General features: G+C 61.0%; 1 protein-coding gene across 1 annotated transcript in view; it reads right to left on the bottom strand.

Moving 5' to 3' along the window:
• Window positions 1-212: 212 nt before the first annotated feature.
• Window positions 213-16,541, bottom strand: part of SLIT3 (slit guidance ligand 3) — a 122,677-nt gene continuing 106,348 nt past the window's right edge. Inside the window, exons 30-33 of the mRNA XM_060197011.1 lie at window positions 10,840-10,994; window positions 8,886-9,171; window positions 8,320-8,528; window positions 213-784 (exon numbers count right to left, since the gene is read on the bottom strand). Of these exons, the coding sequence (XP_060052994.1) occupies window positions 549-784; window positions 8,320-8,528; window positions 8,886-9,171; window positions 10,840-10,994 (886 nt within the window). The 3' untranslated portion in view covers window positions 213-548. The remainder of the gene's footprint in view (window positions 785-8,319; window positions 8,529-8,885; window positions 9,172-10,839; window positions 10,995-16,541) is intronic.

Raw genomic sequence — 16,541 nt, 5'->3', positions numbered from 1 at the left:
TTCTGGAAGCTTCGTGCAGGAGCCTGGGCTGCAGATCCGGGGGACAGAGGCCCGTCGCGCCTCGCTCCGGGGAGAGAGCAGCCGCTCGGCCGTGGCGGGAGCGGGCGGCGGCGGGCGGCGGGCGGCGGGCGGCGGGGCTCCGGGCTGCAGGCGCCCCTCCTGGGCGGCCCGGGGGAGCCCCATCGCGGCGGGCCGCGCGCTCTCTAGGCGCATCCTTTTCAAACACGTTTATTGGTCTGTTCCGCAACACCTCGGACAGCCGTCATAAGCGGGGCAGACGCACAGCACTCGGGGGGGCGCGGCGGAGGCCCCCGGTCCAGGGCGCCGAGAGCAGTCATGCCGAGGATGGAGCGCGGCGCACGCGCAGTAGGCGGCCTCGCCTCTCCGCCGTCGGGCTCCGGCGCATGCGCGGCGGGCGGCCTCGTCCTCCTGGTCCCCCTGCGCGGCCCCGGCGCATGCGCGGCGGGCGTCTCCTCCGCGGCCCCGGCGCATGCGCGGCGGCGTCTCCTCCGCGGCCCCGGCGCATGCGCGGCGGCGTCTCCTCCGGCTCAGGCGCACGCGCGGCAGGCGCACTCGGCGTGTCTGTCCAGCTCCTCCGAGAACGAGGAGCCGTCGGGGCAGCGGAACACGTACCTGCGCGGCCGGCCGCGGGTGGGCAGGCAGCACTGGGGCCCGCAGCCGCCCCGGCAGCTCAGCACCGGCACCCGCGACGCCGTCACGCACCACACCGAGCCGCGCTGGCGCCGCACCAGCTCGCGGACCACCTCGCCCTGGCAGCGGCTCTCTGCGGAGGGAGGGGGCGGTCAGCGGGGCGGGGCGTGGCGGGGGCGGGGCCCGGGGCGGGGCGGGGCGGGGGCGGGGCGGGGGCGGGGCCCGGGGCGGGGCGGGGCCGGGGAGGACTGGGGGTCTGGGAGGACTGGGGGGGTCTGGGAGGACTGGGGGGGTCTGGGAGGACTGGGGGGGTCTGGGAGGACTGGGGGGGGTCTGGGAGGACTGGGGGGGGTCGGGGAGGACTGGGGGGTCGGGGAGGACTGGGGGGTCGGGGAGGACTGGGGGGGTCGGGGAGGACTGGGGGGGTCGGGGAGGACTGGGGGGGTCGGGGAGGACTGGGGGGGTCGGGGAGGACTGGGGGGGTCGGGGAGGACTGGGGGGGTCGGGGAGGACTGGGGGGTCGGGGAGGACTGGGGGGGTCGGGGAGGACTGGGGGGGTCGGGGAGGACTGGGGGGGGTCGGGGAGGACTGGGGGGGGTCGGGGAGGACTGGGGGGTCGGGGAGGACTGGGGGGGTCGGGGAGGACTGGGGGGGGTCGGGGAGGACTGGGGGGGGTCGGGGAGGACTGGGGGGGGTCGGGGAGGACTGGGGGGGGTCGGGGAGGACTGGGGGGGTCGGGGAGGACTGGGGGGGGTCGGGGAGGACTGGGGGGGTCGGGGAGGACTGGGGGGTCGGGGAGGACTGGGGGGGTCGGGGAGGACTGGGGGGTCGGGGAGGACTGGGGGGGTCGGGGAGGACTGGGGGGTCGGGGAGGACTGGGGGGGTCGGGGAGGACTGGGGGGGGTCGGGGAGGACTGGGGGGGGTCGGGGAGGACTGGGGGGGTCGGGGAGGACTGGGGGGGTCGGGGAGGACTGGGGGGGGTCGGGGAGGACTGGGGGGGGTCGGGGAGGACTGGGGGGGGTCGGGGAGGACTGGGGGGGTCGGGGAGGACTGGGGGGGGTCGGGGAGGACTGGGGGGGGTCGGGGAGGACTGGGGGGTCGGGGAGGACTGGGGGGTCGGGGAGGACTGGGGGGTCGGGGAGGACTGGGGGGGTCGGGGAGGACTGGGGGGTCGGGGAGGACTGGGGGGTCGGGGAGGACTGGGGGGGGTCGGGGAGGACTGGGGGGGTCGGGGAGGACTGGGGGGGTCGGGGAGGACTGGGGGGGGTCGGGGAGGACTGGGGGGGGTCGGGGAGGACTGGGGGGGGTCGGGGAGGACTGGGGGGTCGGGGAGGACTGGGGGGGTCGGGGAGGACTGGGGGGGTCGGGGAGGACTGGGGGGGTCGGGGAGGACTGGGGGGGGTCGGGGAGGACTGGGGGGGGTCGGGGAGGACGGGGGGGTCGGGGAGGACGGGGGGGTCGGGGAGGACGGGGGGGTCGGGGAGGACGGGGGGGTCGGGGAGGACGGGGGGGTCGGGGAGGACTGGGGGGTCGGGGAGGACTGGGGGGTCGGGGAGGACTGGGGGGGTCGGGGAGGACTGGGGGGTCGGGGAGGACTGGTGGGGTCGGGGAGGACTGGTGGGGTCGGGGAGGACTGGGGGTCGGGGAGGACTGGGGGGTCTGGGAGGACTGGGGGGTCTGGGAGGACTGGGGGGGTCTGGGAGGACTGGGGGGGTCTGGGAGGACTGGGGGGGTCTGGGAGGACTGGGGGGGGTCTGGGAGGACTGGGGGGGGTCTGGGAGGACTGGGGGGGTCGGGGAGGACTGGGGGGGTCGGGGAGGACTGGGGGGGTCGGGGAGGACTGGGGGGTCGGGGAGGACTGGGGGTCGGGGAGGACTGGGGGTCGGGGAGGACTGGGGGGGTCGGGGAGGACTGGGGGGGTCGGGGAGGACTGGGGGGGTCGGGGAGGACTGGGGGGGTCGGGGAGGACTGGCGGTCGGGAGGACTGGGGGGTCGGGGAGGACTGGGGGGTCGGGGAGGACTGGGGGGTCGGGGAGGACTGGCGGTCGGGAGGACTGGGGGTCTGGGAGGACTGGCGGTCGGGGAGGACTGGGGGGGTCGGGGAGGACTGGCGGTCGGGGAGGACTGGGGGGTAGTTGAGGACTGGGGGGTCGGGGAGGACTGGCGGTCGGGGAGGACTGGGGGTCGGGGAGGACTGGCGGTCGGGGAGGACTGGTGGGTCGGGGAGGACTGGCGGTCGGGAGGATTGGGGGGTAGTTGAGGACTGTGGGGTCGGGGAGGACTGGGGGGTCGGGGAGGACTGGGGGGTAGTTGAGGACTGGGGGGTCGGGGAGGACTGGGGGTCGGGGAGGACTGGGGTCGGAGAGGACTGGCGGTCGGGAGGACTGGGGGTCGGGGAGGACTGGGGGTCAGGGAGGACTGGGGGGTCGGGGAGGACTGGGGGTCGGGGAGGACTGGGGGGTTGGGGAGGACTGGGGGGTCGGGGAGGACTGGGCGGACTGGGGGTCGGGGAGGACTGGGAGGACTGGGGGTCGGGGAGGACTGGGGGTCGGGTTTGGGGGCGGGACTGTGATGGTTGGGGAGGACTTGGGTGTAGGGTCTGGGCGAGACTGGGGTCGGGGCAGCACTGGGGGGGCTGTGTATTCAGGTAGGACTAGGGGGGCTGTGGCAGGACTGGGGGTCGGGGCAGAACTGTGGGTTCGGGGGTCGGGGTGGGACTGGGGGGTCGGGGCAGGACTGGAGGGGTTCAGGGTTTGGGGTGGGACTGGTGGGCCGGGGTTGGGGCCGGACTGGGGATCGGGGTCGGGCGGTCTGGGGGTCAGGGGAGGTGGTGGGGGGCTGGGGGCTGGGTCCAGACTGGGGAGGCGGGGGGGGGGGGTCTAGCCTGACTGGGGGGCAGGGCCAGGGAGAGGGGTGGGAGGCTGGGGGCCGCAGGACTGGGGAGGTGGGGGTGTCAGGGATGGACTCGGGGTCGGGGCCAGACTCGGGAGGCCGGCGGAACCTGGTGGTGGGGGCTGGACTGGGGGCTGCAGGGGCTGCCTGGTGGGGGGCTAGAGCTGGACTCGGCCAGTTGGGGTGGCCAGGGCCTGGGCTGCCCCGGGGGGTCCACTGAGCGGTCTCCCTGGCGGCTCAGGACTTGTCTGGAAATGTGGCAGCTGGGCACTTGGCTGGGCAGAGCTGGGCCTGTCTGTGCTCACTGGACCTCCACTGCTTTGGGTGGACTTGCTTTGCAGACACAGAGACGCAGACAGAGACGCAGACAGAGATATCCCAGCACCCAAGCTTCCCCCATGCACCCGGGGCTGAGCTCACATGCGTGGCCATGAGTCAGTCTGCTGGCCCAGTGACATCTTTCATGCTTAATTTCTCCCTTTCTTTTCTTTCTTGCACTTTCTCCATTTCCTTCCTTCCTTCCTTCCTTCCTTCCTTCCTTCCTTCCTTCCTTCCTTTTCAGATCTGGTTGATGGTGATACAGGGAATTGAACTTGGGATTTTGGAGCCTCAGCCATGAGGCTGTCCATCCCTGCTTGCCTGCCTGCCTTTTTTCGTTTCTAAAATATTTTATTTATTTTATTTTTGAGAGAGATGCAGAGAAAGACACACAGAGAAACACCAGACCCCTGCTCAGCTCTGCTATGGTGGTATGGGGGATTGAACCTGGGACTGCGGAGCCTCAGGCCTGAGAGTCTGTCTGCATGACCACTACGCTGTCTCCCCCGCCCTCTTTCTTATTTACTGGCTAGAAACAGTCACTGAGAGAGAGCTGCAGCCCTGCCTCGGGGCTTTTGAACCTTCCCTTCTGCTGAAGGACCAGCAGCGTAATGTGTAGGCTCAGCCCCATGTGCCACTGTCCCCTCCTCCCCCCAGCAGCTGTTCTACAAGGCCTGCTAGCACCAGGGAGGGAGGGAGAAGGGGCCCTTCCAGTCCGTCCTGGCAGCTGGGAACCCCAGAGCCAGGCTCCACCTCAGAGGAGCCTGGGGGGGGGGGGCAGGTGGTGACATGCTTCCCGGGCTGGCAGCAGACTGTGGGGACAGGCTTTCTGCACTTGGTTCTTAAAAAGGATGATTTTGGGGGCTGGGCGGTAGCACAGCAGGTTAAGAGCAAGGACCCGTGCAAGGATCCTGGTTCGAGCCCCCGGCTCCCCACCTGCAGGGGAGTCGCTTCACAGGCGGTGAAGCAGGTCTGCAGGTGTCTGTCTTTCTCCCCCCCTCTCTGTCTTCCCCTCCTCTCTCCATTTCTCTCTGTTGTATTCAAGAACGTCAGTGGCATCAAAATGGGAAAAAATGGCCTCCAGGAGCAGTGGATTTGTAGTGCAGGCATTGAGCCCCAGCAGTAACCCTGGAGGCAAGAAAAAAAAAAGATGATTTTGGGGCTGGGTGGTGGCACACAAGTCGCAGTGCATGAGGACCTGAGTTCAAGCTCCTGGTCCCCACCTACAGGGCAACTTTGCACGTGGTGCAGCAGGGCTGCAGGCGTCTCCTCATCTCCCTGTTCCTTCTCAATTTCTGTCTTTGTCCAGTAAATACATACAGTACTTTTTTTTTTTTTTAATTTTACATGCTGGGTGATGGGGCAGCTGGTTGGTTGAGCGCACACATGCCAGGCACAAGGACCCAGGTTCAAGCCCCCAGTCCCCACCTGCATGGGGACACTTCAGGAACGGTGAAGCAGGGCTGCAGCTGTCTCTGTCTCCCCCCCCCAAATTATCTCTGTCCTAGACAGTAAAATGGAAAAAATGGGGAGTCGGGCGGTAGCACAGTGGGTTAAGCACACACGGCGCAAAGCACAAGGACCGGTGTAAAGATCCCAGTTCGAGCCCCCTGCTCCCCACCTGCAGGAGGTCGCTTCGCAGGCGGTGAAGCAGATCTGCAGGTGTCTTTCTCTAACTCTCTCTGTCTTCCCGTCTCTCCATTTCTGTCTGTCCTATCCAACAATGACATCAATAACAATAATAATAACTACATCAATAAAACAAGGGCAACAAAAGGAAATAAATCAATAAATAAAAAAAGGCCTCCAGGAACAGTGGATTGGTAGTGTGAGCACTGAGCCCCAGTGATAACTCTGGAGGCAGAAAGGAAAATCAGTGAAGCTGGGAGCGCATCTGTGAAGCCTGATCTACCTCCTTGCTCCCCAAGCCCCCTAAAGGGGGCAGATTCGGGTGGGCAGGGCCCAGGAGCCTGCGTTTCTAGCAAGCCTATGCTGCCTCCGGTGTGGGCAGGGAGGACGGGGAGAAAAGCAACCGGACTGCCCCCTGCCCCCCACACACTCAGCAAGCGCCGAAGTACAAAGTCTCATACCCAGGACTTCCTCTCTCCAGCGTGAGGACCCCGGGAGGTGGGATACAGCGTGAGGGGCCCTCGGAGGTGATGGCGGCTGGTGCCACCACCACAGTGCCCTGTGGGGAGCCTGGGCAGAGGAGGGCCCATGTGGGAGTGTGTGTGGGGTTCCGGGAGGCCAGAGGGCATGGAGTTGGGAAGGCATGGCCCCTCCCCTGCCCTGAGAGCCCCCCCCCCCAGACTCATGCCTCTCCTATGCAGGGGGCCCTGCCCTGCTCTGTTGTGTGCCCCACCTGGGATGGAACCCCCAGTCATGCAAGCCAGCCCTGCCCACGCCCCTCCCTCGCCACCCAGACTGCAGGCCCAAGCAGGGCAGGACAACTCGGCCACGTGGCAGACACTGCTTCAGCCACAGACAGGAGGCCACAGGGCGGAGACAGAGACGGACCAGCTCAGGCCTGTGGCTCAGCCCTCCGGCCATCTCCGCCACACGCTGCAAAAAGAGGCCCAAGTCCAGCTCAGGGCGGTTTCCAGGATGCTTAGGGTCTGCCCGAAAGGCTTGTTCAAAGGTTAAAGTTTCACAGCCCTGGTGGCAGCTGAGCAGGTGGCTCAGTGGTTAGAGCCCAGGACTTGCATGACTGGCCCCATTTGAGCAAATGCATGTACTCCCGGAGCCTCAGCCCACAGAGTGGTGGGAAGGGGCAGTAGTTGGTGACCAAGTTTCTAACCGCTGCCTGTAGTTTGCTGTGGGCCGAACAGTGATTCTTGTCTTTATTGGCCTCAGCTCTGGGCTGACTTGCCAGAGAGAGACAGCTGGGGGCTGGACTTGAGCCCAAATATCACCCTTAGTCCTAGGAGGGGCCCCAAGGCTCCTGACAACCCCCCCCCCCCCCGCCATTTGTGGCTGAGCTGCTCTGCCCTCAGAGAGAAGCCACAAGAGACAGGCCCAGCGTCACCTGCCTCCAACAAGGTGACCTGGAGCTGGGGGTGTCACAGATACGCAGTGTGTGCCCTGCACCCCAACCGGGAGGGGCCCCGGCTGGGAAGGAGGCCGGGCCAGGGTCCCTTGAAGGCAGCGGCTGGGGCTGGGGGCCGGGGGCCTCTGTACTCCTGCCCACACGGGATGCCCGTGCCCTGGGCCCCACGTCTAGGAACCTAGCAGGTGAGGAAGCTCGGCCAGGATACGGGGTGGGGGTGGGGGGCAGTGTCCCCTCCAGGCTGCCGTGCCCACTACAGAAAGACAGTCAGAGCCAGCAGCGTCCTCCACACGCAGGAGCAAGACCTCCATGACACAGAGAGAAGAGATGCACCTGATGGAGAGTTGAACAGCCAGTGAGGCCCCAGAGAGAGAGACAGACAGACAGACAGGGAGGGAGGGGTGGAGGGAGGGAGGACGCCAGGCACAGAGTGGCAGACGGCCAGGAGGCCAGGATGTGCAGACGGACAAGCCCCCTGGCGGTGGGACGCAGACCAGAACCACAGAGTGCCCTCACCCTGGTCCCCGTGCTGCCCAGGGGCTGTGGGGTGTAGCCCAAGGACACGGGAAGCACTCATTGGAGGGGCAAGGCAGGCAAGCAGGGGTGTGTGTGTGTGTGTGTGTGCGCGCGTGTGCGCAAGGACAGCAGCCCCGGGGACCCGAGGGGACACGGCCACGGACACCCCAGGACGCCCGGGCAGGCCAGGCTTAGCTCACAGCAAACCTGCAGGCTCCCTCTCTGTCCACAGCCACACGCGACTATACACAGACAACGGGGTACTACACAGCAGTCAAGAGGAAGCCTTGCCATCCTGACCACAGGGATGGGTGAAGGCCATGAAGCTTGGCACGAGGACAGACAGACGGGCAACGGGGGCCCCCAAGCCCGAGGAGTCTGAGAGACGGTGCAGGGCAGTGAGGGAGGTCAGGCTATGGGGGGTCTTGGGGGAGGAGACGGGACAGGTGTGAAGACTTGGGACAGTGGGGATGACGGGCAAAGCTGCAGGCCACCAGCTGCACACAGGCGGGTGGGCACCTCCCGGTAAGAGAGCCCAGCGCCACCACCCCCCCAGCTCACAGCGACCCCCCCCCTGCCCCGGCTGAGTGGCTGAGGAAGCCTGGGAAGACGCAGCCCGGCCCCCCACCCCGGGGTCACCTGTCTCAGGGGACACGAGGTCCCCGGGGGGTTCAGCCACCCAGCTCGGCGCTGTGCCGGGGCCTTTTGGGGGTATAGCACCCGGGTAGCCCACACAGGACCCCAGCCTGTGTGCGGGGCTGTCCGGGACCTCATCCCCATCCCCTCTGGTAGGACAAGCAGCCCCGGTTCCCCGCACTCTGGACATAGGCCTGGGGAACACCCTGTGGAGATTCCATGGGGTTCCCCCTCCAGCCCAGGTGCCCAGCACACCCACCTTGCTCACAGAGCTCCCCGCTGAAGCCAGGCGGGCACAGGCAGCGGGGCTCCCCGCGCTCCGACACCTGGCACTGCCCGTGCTGGCACTGAAGGGCCTCGCAGGCGGCCGAGCGGTTCCTCAGGTCACACAGAGGCCCCCCGAAGCCCTCCGCACACTGGCACTCGAACGAGCCCCCCGTCGCCGGCACACACCTGCCGTGGACACAGCTGTGGGCAGAGAGGGGGTGAGGGGCTGGGGACACCAGACCATGAGCGTGACATCTGGGGCCTGTCCCCACACAGACAGCAGTCTGGCCCACGGGACAGAGTGGCCGCAGGGCAGTGACTCCCACTGTCACCCCGGGGGGGGGGGAGTCACACGCATCTGGGCGGTCACCCCTTTCCTCCTGCCAGGTAAAGGCCAGGGCCAGTCTGCTGTGTGTCTGAGGGACAGAGGTCCTGTCTTCGGCTGTGCCCGGCCACTCCGAGGCCCCTTGTTCCCCCTGAAGCGTGGCCTGGGGGTGACCTGGCGGGGCCCCCACACCCTCTCGCCAGCCCGCACGTGCCCCGCCCCCGGGCACTGACCTGTGGCCCAGGCAGGGGTCCCTCGCAGGCTGGTCGCACAGGGGCCCGGCCCAGCCCGGGTGGCACTCGCAGAGCACGCTGTCCCTCTCCAGGGCTCGGCAGCGGCCGTGGCGGCACACAGAGCAGGACTTACAGCCGGGGGCCACGCCGGGGGACTGGGGGTGCAGTGCCTTGAAGTCCTGCAGCTCGTTGTTGATTCGAACCTCGTGGATGCAGCCATGGAAGCCGCCCGGTGCCCGCTCCCCGCCCTGGCGCAGCGCCGAGAGGCCCGTGGACGTGGGGATGCCTGGGGGGGGGGGTACACACGCTGAGAAGGCAGCTCAGTGGGCAGAGCGCAGAGAGAGTGATCTCAGAGCAGACCGTAACAGGCTGCAGCCCCCACCTGCAGGAGGGAAGCTTCCGGAGCAGGGAGGCAGGACAGCAGGTGTCTCTCCTTGATTTTCTCTTTCCTTCTCTCCCTCCCTTCCTTCCTTCCTTCCTTCCTTCCTTCCTTCCCCCCCCCCCACCGGAGTACTGCTCAGCTCTGGTTTATGGTGGTCCAGGGGACTGAACCTGGGACCTCAGAGCCTCAGGCATGACAGTCTCTTTGCAGACCATTATGCTATCTACCCCCACCCTCCTTCTTGATTCCTCTCTCCCTCTCTCTTTTTTCTTTACCAGAGCCCTGCTCAGCTCTGTCTGATGGTGCTGGAGACTGAACCCAGGGCCACAGAGAGGCTTTTTGCATAGCCATTATGCTGTCTACCCCCTGCCCAGTTTCTCTCAGTCTCTATCCAATAAATCAGTCTTAAAATGCTACGGAGGGCCTGGGCAGTGGCAGGCCTGCTAAAGCACGTACTCCTTAGCGTGTTCAAAGACTTGGGTTTGAGCCCCAGGTCCCCATCTGCAAGGGGGAGGCTTTTCGTTCGTGTGGTGAAGCAGGTGTCTCTCTTTCTGTCCTCTCTCTCTCTCTCTCTCTCTCTCTCTGTCTGTCTTTCATTATTGGATAGAGACAGAGAAATTGAGAAGGAATGAGGAGATAGGAGAGAGACAGAGAGACAGGGAGACAGGGAGAGAGACAGAGGCAGCCCTGCTTCACCACTTGTGAAACTTCCCCCCTGCAGGTAGGGACCAGGAGCTTGAACCCGGGACCTTGTGCACTGTAATATGTGCGCTCAACCAGGTGAGCCACTGCCCGGCCCCTTCTTTTTCCTCCTCTATCTCCCCTCCCCTCTCAGTTTCACTGTCTTTAGCCAATAAATAAATAAAATACCTTTTAAAAAATGCTGCATAAAATCCAAGCCTGCAGCCAATATTTAAAACCAGAAAGGCTCAGATTCAGGCTTTTCTAGAACAATCGAGGCCAGCTGGCCCCAGTGGAGCAGGGAGGGTGCCCGGGGTTGGGGCTGGGGCAGGCGCTTTGCTGTCCCAGGGATGCAGCCCCTTCTCACAGCCCTCCAGGGGGCTACAGGGAGAGGGAGGAGGGACTTGCGGTCCTATCTTGGGGCAGGAGGTTCATTCCTTCTGAGAGGGCTTTGGCTCTAGGGCTCTCCCTGAGTCCCTGGAAGGGAGTTAGCATAGCAGAGTCCTGGGCTGGTGCTGAGCCTCTGGAAGTAGACAGCAGGGGTGGGGGGGGGTTTGGACTGGACAGGCTGCCTAGGTGGTGCCAGGCATGTGACTTTAACCCCTTCCCTCTCCTCCCTAAACAACCTGTGATTCAAAGAAGGAAAAACACCCATTTTCTTGCTTCATGATCTGCTCACCTTTGCAGGGGGTGTGGTCAGCTGGCCACTTCCTCCAGGCAGACTTCCCTGACTGATTTTGACATTGGGTGCTGAGGTGATAGCAAGGTGGAGGTCAACTTGCCACTTCCTCCAGGAAGCCTTCCCTGACTAGTTTGGCAGTGGGGGTGCTGAGGCGATGGCAGGGACTGGGGCAGGGTGGAGGGGGCCAAGGGAAGAAGTTTTTTTTTTACCTCCAAGGTAGAGGGGGCTGTTGGTGCCCACGGCCGGCTGCTTCTGGAGCTTCCCCAGGCTCTTGGGGGCTCCCTTGTCCACCACCAGGTTGAGGGTCTGGTTCAGCATCACCAGCTCCACGCTGTGGAACTGCCCGTCGTTCACCGTTTCCACACTGGGGAGGGGAGAGCGGGGGTGTCACAGGGCTGCCTGAGCGCCTGCCTGCCTGCCTGCCTGCCTGTGTCCTGTGCACTTCCCAGAGGCTGGGCTATTGGAATGAGGGGGTAGGGCGCCTGGGACCCTGTGGCGACGTCTTTGGATGAGCACACGTTACAGTGCACAAGGACCGGGTTCAAGCCCCAGGTCCCCCGCTTACAGGCGGGATGTGGTGAAGCAGGGCGGCAGGTGTCTCTCCCCCTGCCCTCTCAGTTTCTCTCTGTCTCTGCCCAATAAAAAGAAAAAACCTTCTCCCCCATCCCCGGCAGGGGGAAAGCTCTGTGAGCGGTGAAGCAGGGTGGCAGGTGTTTCTCTTCCCTTTTATCTCCCCCTCCCCTTGTGATTTCTCAATGTCTCTGTCCAATAAAATATTAAAAGAGAGACAGAGAAGTACCCTGGCAGGCGGGGTGCCAGGGACTGAACTTGGGGCCTCTGAGCCTGTCCTGGTGCTGGTATTCAGACGTGACAGTGCGCTCACGTTATGAGAGTAACAGTGCAGAGTGGCTGTGATATATATATATATAAATTTATTGTCTTATTTATTGGATAGAGACAGCCAGATATCGGGGGGGGGCAGAGAGGGAGCGAGACAGACAGACACCTGCAGACCTGCTTCACCGCCTGTGAAGCGACTCCCCTGCAGGTGGGGAGCCGGGGGCTCGAACCGGGATCCTTACGCCGGTCCTTGCGTTTTGCACCACCTGCACTTAACCTACTGCGCTACCGCCTGACTTCCTAAGTTTTATTTCTTTTTCTTTTTACCAGAGCACTGCTTACCTCTGGTTTATGGTGGTGCAGAAGATTGAACCTGGGACTTTGGAGGCTCAGGTAGGTATGAGAGTCTTTTTGCATAACCATTGTGCTATCTATGTCCCAGCCCCGCTGCGATCTCTCCTGTCCTGTGCTGCTCTGTTCCTCCCAAAGCTGAGGTGCCGGCGGCAGCCCGTGGCCTCTACGCCATGTGCAGCCCAGGGTAAGGGCTGGCCTCTCGGAACCCAGCGCCAGCCTTCACCCCGGGAACCGGCTTCCTGACCTGGGTGCTTTGCCGCCTGCTCAGACCCATCTTGGTCCCTCTCCAGGACGCCCCTTCCCTCCCCTTCATGAGGGACTGAAGGCTGTGGCAGGGCTCCGAGAGACACAGCCCCCAAAACACCATCGGCTATGATTCACAAGCTCATTCTGGCATATATGGAACTGGGCTTGGGACCAGGTGGTGGTGCACCTGGTTAAGTGCTCACATTACGGTGCCTAAGGACCTGGGTTCAAGCCCCTGGTTCTCACCTGTAGAGAGAAATCATCACGAGTGGTGAAGCAGGGCTGCAGTTCTCTCTCTCTCTTTCCAGGGTTATCTCTGTGACTCGATGCCTACACTACGAATCCACTGCTCCTGTGGCCATTTTTTTTTTTTTGATTTATTGAATAGGACAGAGAGGAATTAAGAGGGGAAGGGGAGAGAGGGAGAGAGAAAGACAGACACCCGCAGACCTGCTTCACTGCTTGTGAAGCGACTCCCCTGCAGGTGGGGAGCTGGGGGCTCGAACCGGGATCTTTGCGTGGGCTCTTGCACTTTGCGCACTATGTGCGCTTAACTTGGTGCGCCACTGCCCGGCTCCCGTCTCTCTGTCTCCCCTTCTCCTCTCAATTTCTCTCTGTCTCTGTCCAATAATACAAATAAATAAAAACTGTTTTTTAAAAAAAGTGGGGTCTGAGTGGAATAGAATTGAGAGCCCAGAAGTGAGCCCCCACACCTATGGACATCTCATCTTTGACAAAGGGGCCCAGACTATTCCATGGGGAAAGCAGAGTCTCTTTAACAAATGGTGTTGGAAACAATGGTTGAAACATGCAGAAAGAATGAAACTGAACCACTATATTTCACCAAATACAAAAGTAAATTCCAAGTGGATCAAGGACTTGGATGTTAGACCACAAACTATCAGATACTTAGAGGAAAATATTGGCAGAACTCTTTTCCACATAAATTTTAAAGACATCTTCAATGAAACGAATCCAATTACAAAGAAGACTAAGGCAAGTATAAACCTATGGGACTACATCAAATTAAAAAGCTTCTTCACAGCGAAAGAAACCATTACCCAAACCAAGAGACCCCTCACAGAATGGGAGAAGGTCTTTACATGCCATACATCAGACAAGAGGCTAATAACCAAAATATATAAAGAGCTTGCCAGACTCAACAACAAGACAACACATAACCCCATCCAAAAATGGGGGGAGGACATGGACAGAATATTCACCACAGAAGAGATCCCAAAGGCTGAGAAACACATGAAAAAATGCTCCAAGTCTCTGATTGTCAGGGAAATGCAAATAAAGACAACAATGAGATAACCACTTCACTCCTGTGAGAATGTCATACATCAGAAAAGGTAACAGCAGCAAATGCTGGAGAGGGTGTGGGGTCAAAGGAACCCTCCTGCAATGCTGGTGGGAATGTCAATTGGTCCAACCTCTGTGGAGAACAGTCTGGAGAACTCTCAGAAGGCTAGAAATGGACCTACCCTATATGACCCTGCAATTCCCGTCCTGGGGATATATCCTAAGGAACCCAACACATCCATCCAAAAAGATCTGTGTACACATATGTTCTTGGCAGCACAATTTGTAATAGCCAAAACCTGGAAGTAACCCAGGTGTCCAACAACAGATGAGTGGCTGAGCAAGTTGTGGTCTATATACACAATGGAATACTACTCAGCTGTAAAAAATGGTGACTTCACCATTTTCAGCCGATCTTGGATGGGCCTTGAAAAAATCATGTTAAGTGAAATAAGTCAGAAACAGAAGGCTGAATATGGGATGATCTCACTCTCAGGCTGAAGTTGAAAAACAAGATTAGAAAAGAAAACACAAGTTGAACCTGAAATGGAATTGGCGTATTGCACCAAAGTAAAAGACTCTGGGGTAGGTGGGTGGGGAGAATACAGGCCCAAGAAGGATGACAGAGGACCTAGTGGGGGTTGTATTGTTAAATGGGAAACTGGGGAATGTTATGCATGTACAAACTATTGTGTTTACTGTTGAATGCAAAACATTAATTCCCAAATAAAAAAAAAAGTGGGGTCTGAGCTGGAATGTCTGGCTTATCTCTGTTCTGCAAAGACACCTGACCTGCCCCTGGTGCCTGCAGGGCTGTAATGTGTGTGTTCCCATGGGCGACACCTCCCACCCCTGGGCCGGCACCCCTGGGCGCTGTGACCACTAGGAGGCGCCAGATCCCCACGTGAACTCCGGGCTCCAGGCCAGCAGGTCCCAGTGGAGTGGCCCTGACTCATTCATTCTCCCTCTCTCTCTTTTGATTTTTAATTAATTAATTTTTCCCTCCAGGGTCATTGCTGGTGCCTGCAGTACGAATCCACTGCTCCTGGAGACCATTTGTCCCCTTTTGTTTGTTGCCATTATTGTTGTTGTCTTTGTTGCCACTGCTGTTGTTGTTGGATAGGACAGAGAGAAGTGGAGAGAGGAGGGGAAGACAGAGAGGGGGAGAGAAAGACAGACACCTGCAGACCTGCTTCACCGCCTGTGAAGCGACTCCCCTGCAGGTGGGGAGCTGGGGGCTCAAACCAGGATCCTGACGCTGGTTTTGAGCTTGGCCCCATCTGCGCTTAACCTGCTGGCTACCGCCCGACTCCCCCCTAATGAATTCATTAGACAGAGACAAGAAATTGACAGGGAAGGAGGAGACAGGTGGGGACCCGGGACTTGAACCTGGGTCCTTGCGCACTCGAATGTGTGCACTTAACCAGGTGTGCCACCGCCCGGCCCTCTCATTCTCTCTCTGCCTACTGTGTGAAGGGGGGGCTCTGTTCCCATCACCCCCCCACGGGGCACTTCCACTGGCCCTGGGATAGCCAGGTTTGAACCCGGCGCCCCTGACAGCGGTGTCAGGAGGTGCTGTGGAAGGCCCTCCCTCTCAGCGTTTCCTGCGTGGGGGGGTGAGAGCTCTGGGTGGCCCCCAGTCAGCAAATGGGGGTGTTGAGGGGCAGAGGAAGCCCACATTCCTGACGACAGGGGTAGGGGGCAGCCACCCTCCTTCCTGCTGTGCTTCCTATTCTTGGGGTCTGTAGAGTTTCCACGGGGTGGGGGGGAGAAGCCCACACCCCACCCAGTCCTGCTCTTCATCAGTGCCGTGAGGCTCCAGGGAATCACCCTGGCCCAGTGTGACTTTGGGGTAGCGTGGACAAACTTTCTCATGTGACAGTGACTTTACAACCATTAGCAGTAACATGGTTACATCAAGGGGCCCGGTTGAGCACACTGGTCACCATGTACAAGGGCCTGGGTTCAAGTCCCCGGTCCTCACCTGCAGGGGGACACTTCATAAGCGGTGAAGCAGGTCTGCCAGTGTCTGTCCTTCTGTCTCTCCCTCCCTGCTCAAACTCTCTTTGTCTTATTTAATAAAATAAAAACAATAAAAAAGGAACAAATGGCCACCAGGAGTAAGCCTTGGCCACAACCCTGGTGGCAGTAAAAAAAAAAAAAAGTTATGATTACATCTAGGGGGTGGGTGATGGTACCCCTGACAGAGGCCACATGTTAGCACAAGCAAGGCCCTGAGTTCAACCCCCCGCTCTCCAGCTGCAGAAGGGTGGGGCAGGCTTCTGTCTGTCTTTCTTCTATAAAAAAATAAAAAGCCACTGGGAATGGTGGAGTGGTGCAGGCCCCAGACATAACCCTCACAGCAAAGGAAAAAGAAAGGATTTAAAAGATTTCTTTGGGGGAGAGGGTGCTGGGTGGTGGCGCACAGGGTTGAGCGCACATAAAGTACAAAGACCTGTGCAAGGATCCTTGTTCGAGCCCCCCGGCTCGGCTCCCCACTGCAGGGGGTGGGTCACTTCACAAGCGGTGAAGCCGGTTTTCTGCAGGTGTTTCTCTCTCCCTATCTTCCTCTCCCCTCTCAACTTCTCTCTCTCCCATCTAAGAAGAACACAACAACAACAAAAAGAGGGGAAAATGGCCACAGTGCAGTGGATTCGTTGTGCAGGCACCAAGCCCCAGTGATAACCCTAGAGGCCAAAAAAGAGAAGAAAAGGGAGGGGGCCTGGGTGGTGGTGCAGCGGGTTAAACACACGTGGCTCAAAGCGCAAGGATCTGTGTAAGGATCCCAGTTCGAGCCCCCGGCTCCCCACCTGCAGGGGAGTCACTTCACAGGCGGTGAAGCAGGTCTGCAGGTGACTGTCTTTCTCTCCCCCTCTGTCTTCCCCTCCTCTCTCCATTTTTCTCTGTCCTATCCAACAACAATGGCAGCAATGATAACAACAATAATAACAACAACAACAAGGGCAACAAATATGGGGAAAAAATGGTCTCCAGGAGCAGTGGATTTGTAGCGCAGGCACTGAGCCCCAGCAGTGACTCTGGAGGCAAAAAAAAAAAAAAAAAAAAAAAGAAAAGAAAAGAAAAAAAAAAAGATTTCTTTGTCACGGGAGCTTCACCACTCCAGCCTGGCTTTGTTAGATAGAAAGACAGAGACAGAAGGGGCAGG

The sequence above is a fragment of the Erinaceus europaeus genome, chromosome 9, assembly GCF_950295315.1.
Source record: "Erinaceus europaeus chromosome 9, mEriEur2.1, whole genome shotgun sequence".
NCBI classification, from domain to species: domain Eukaryota; kingdom Metazoa; phylum Chordata; class Mammalia; order Eulipotyphla; family Erinaceidae; genus Erinaceus; species Erinaceus europaeus.
The sequence above is the reverse complement of the archived record's forward strand: the minus strand, read 5'-3'. Positions and strand labels throughout refer to the sequence as shown.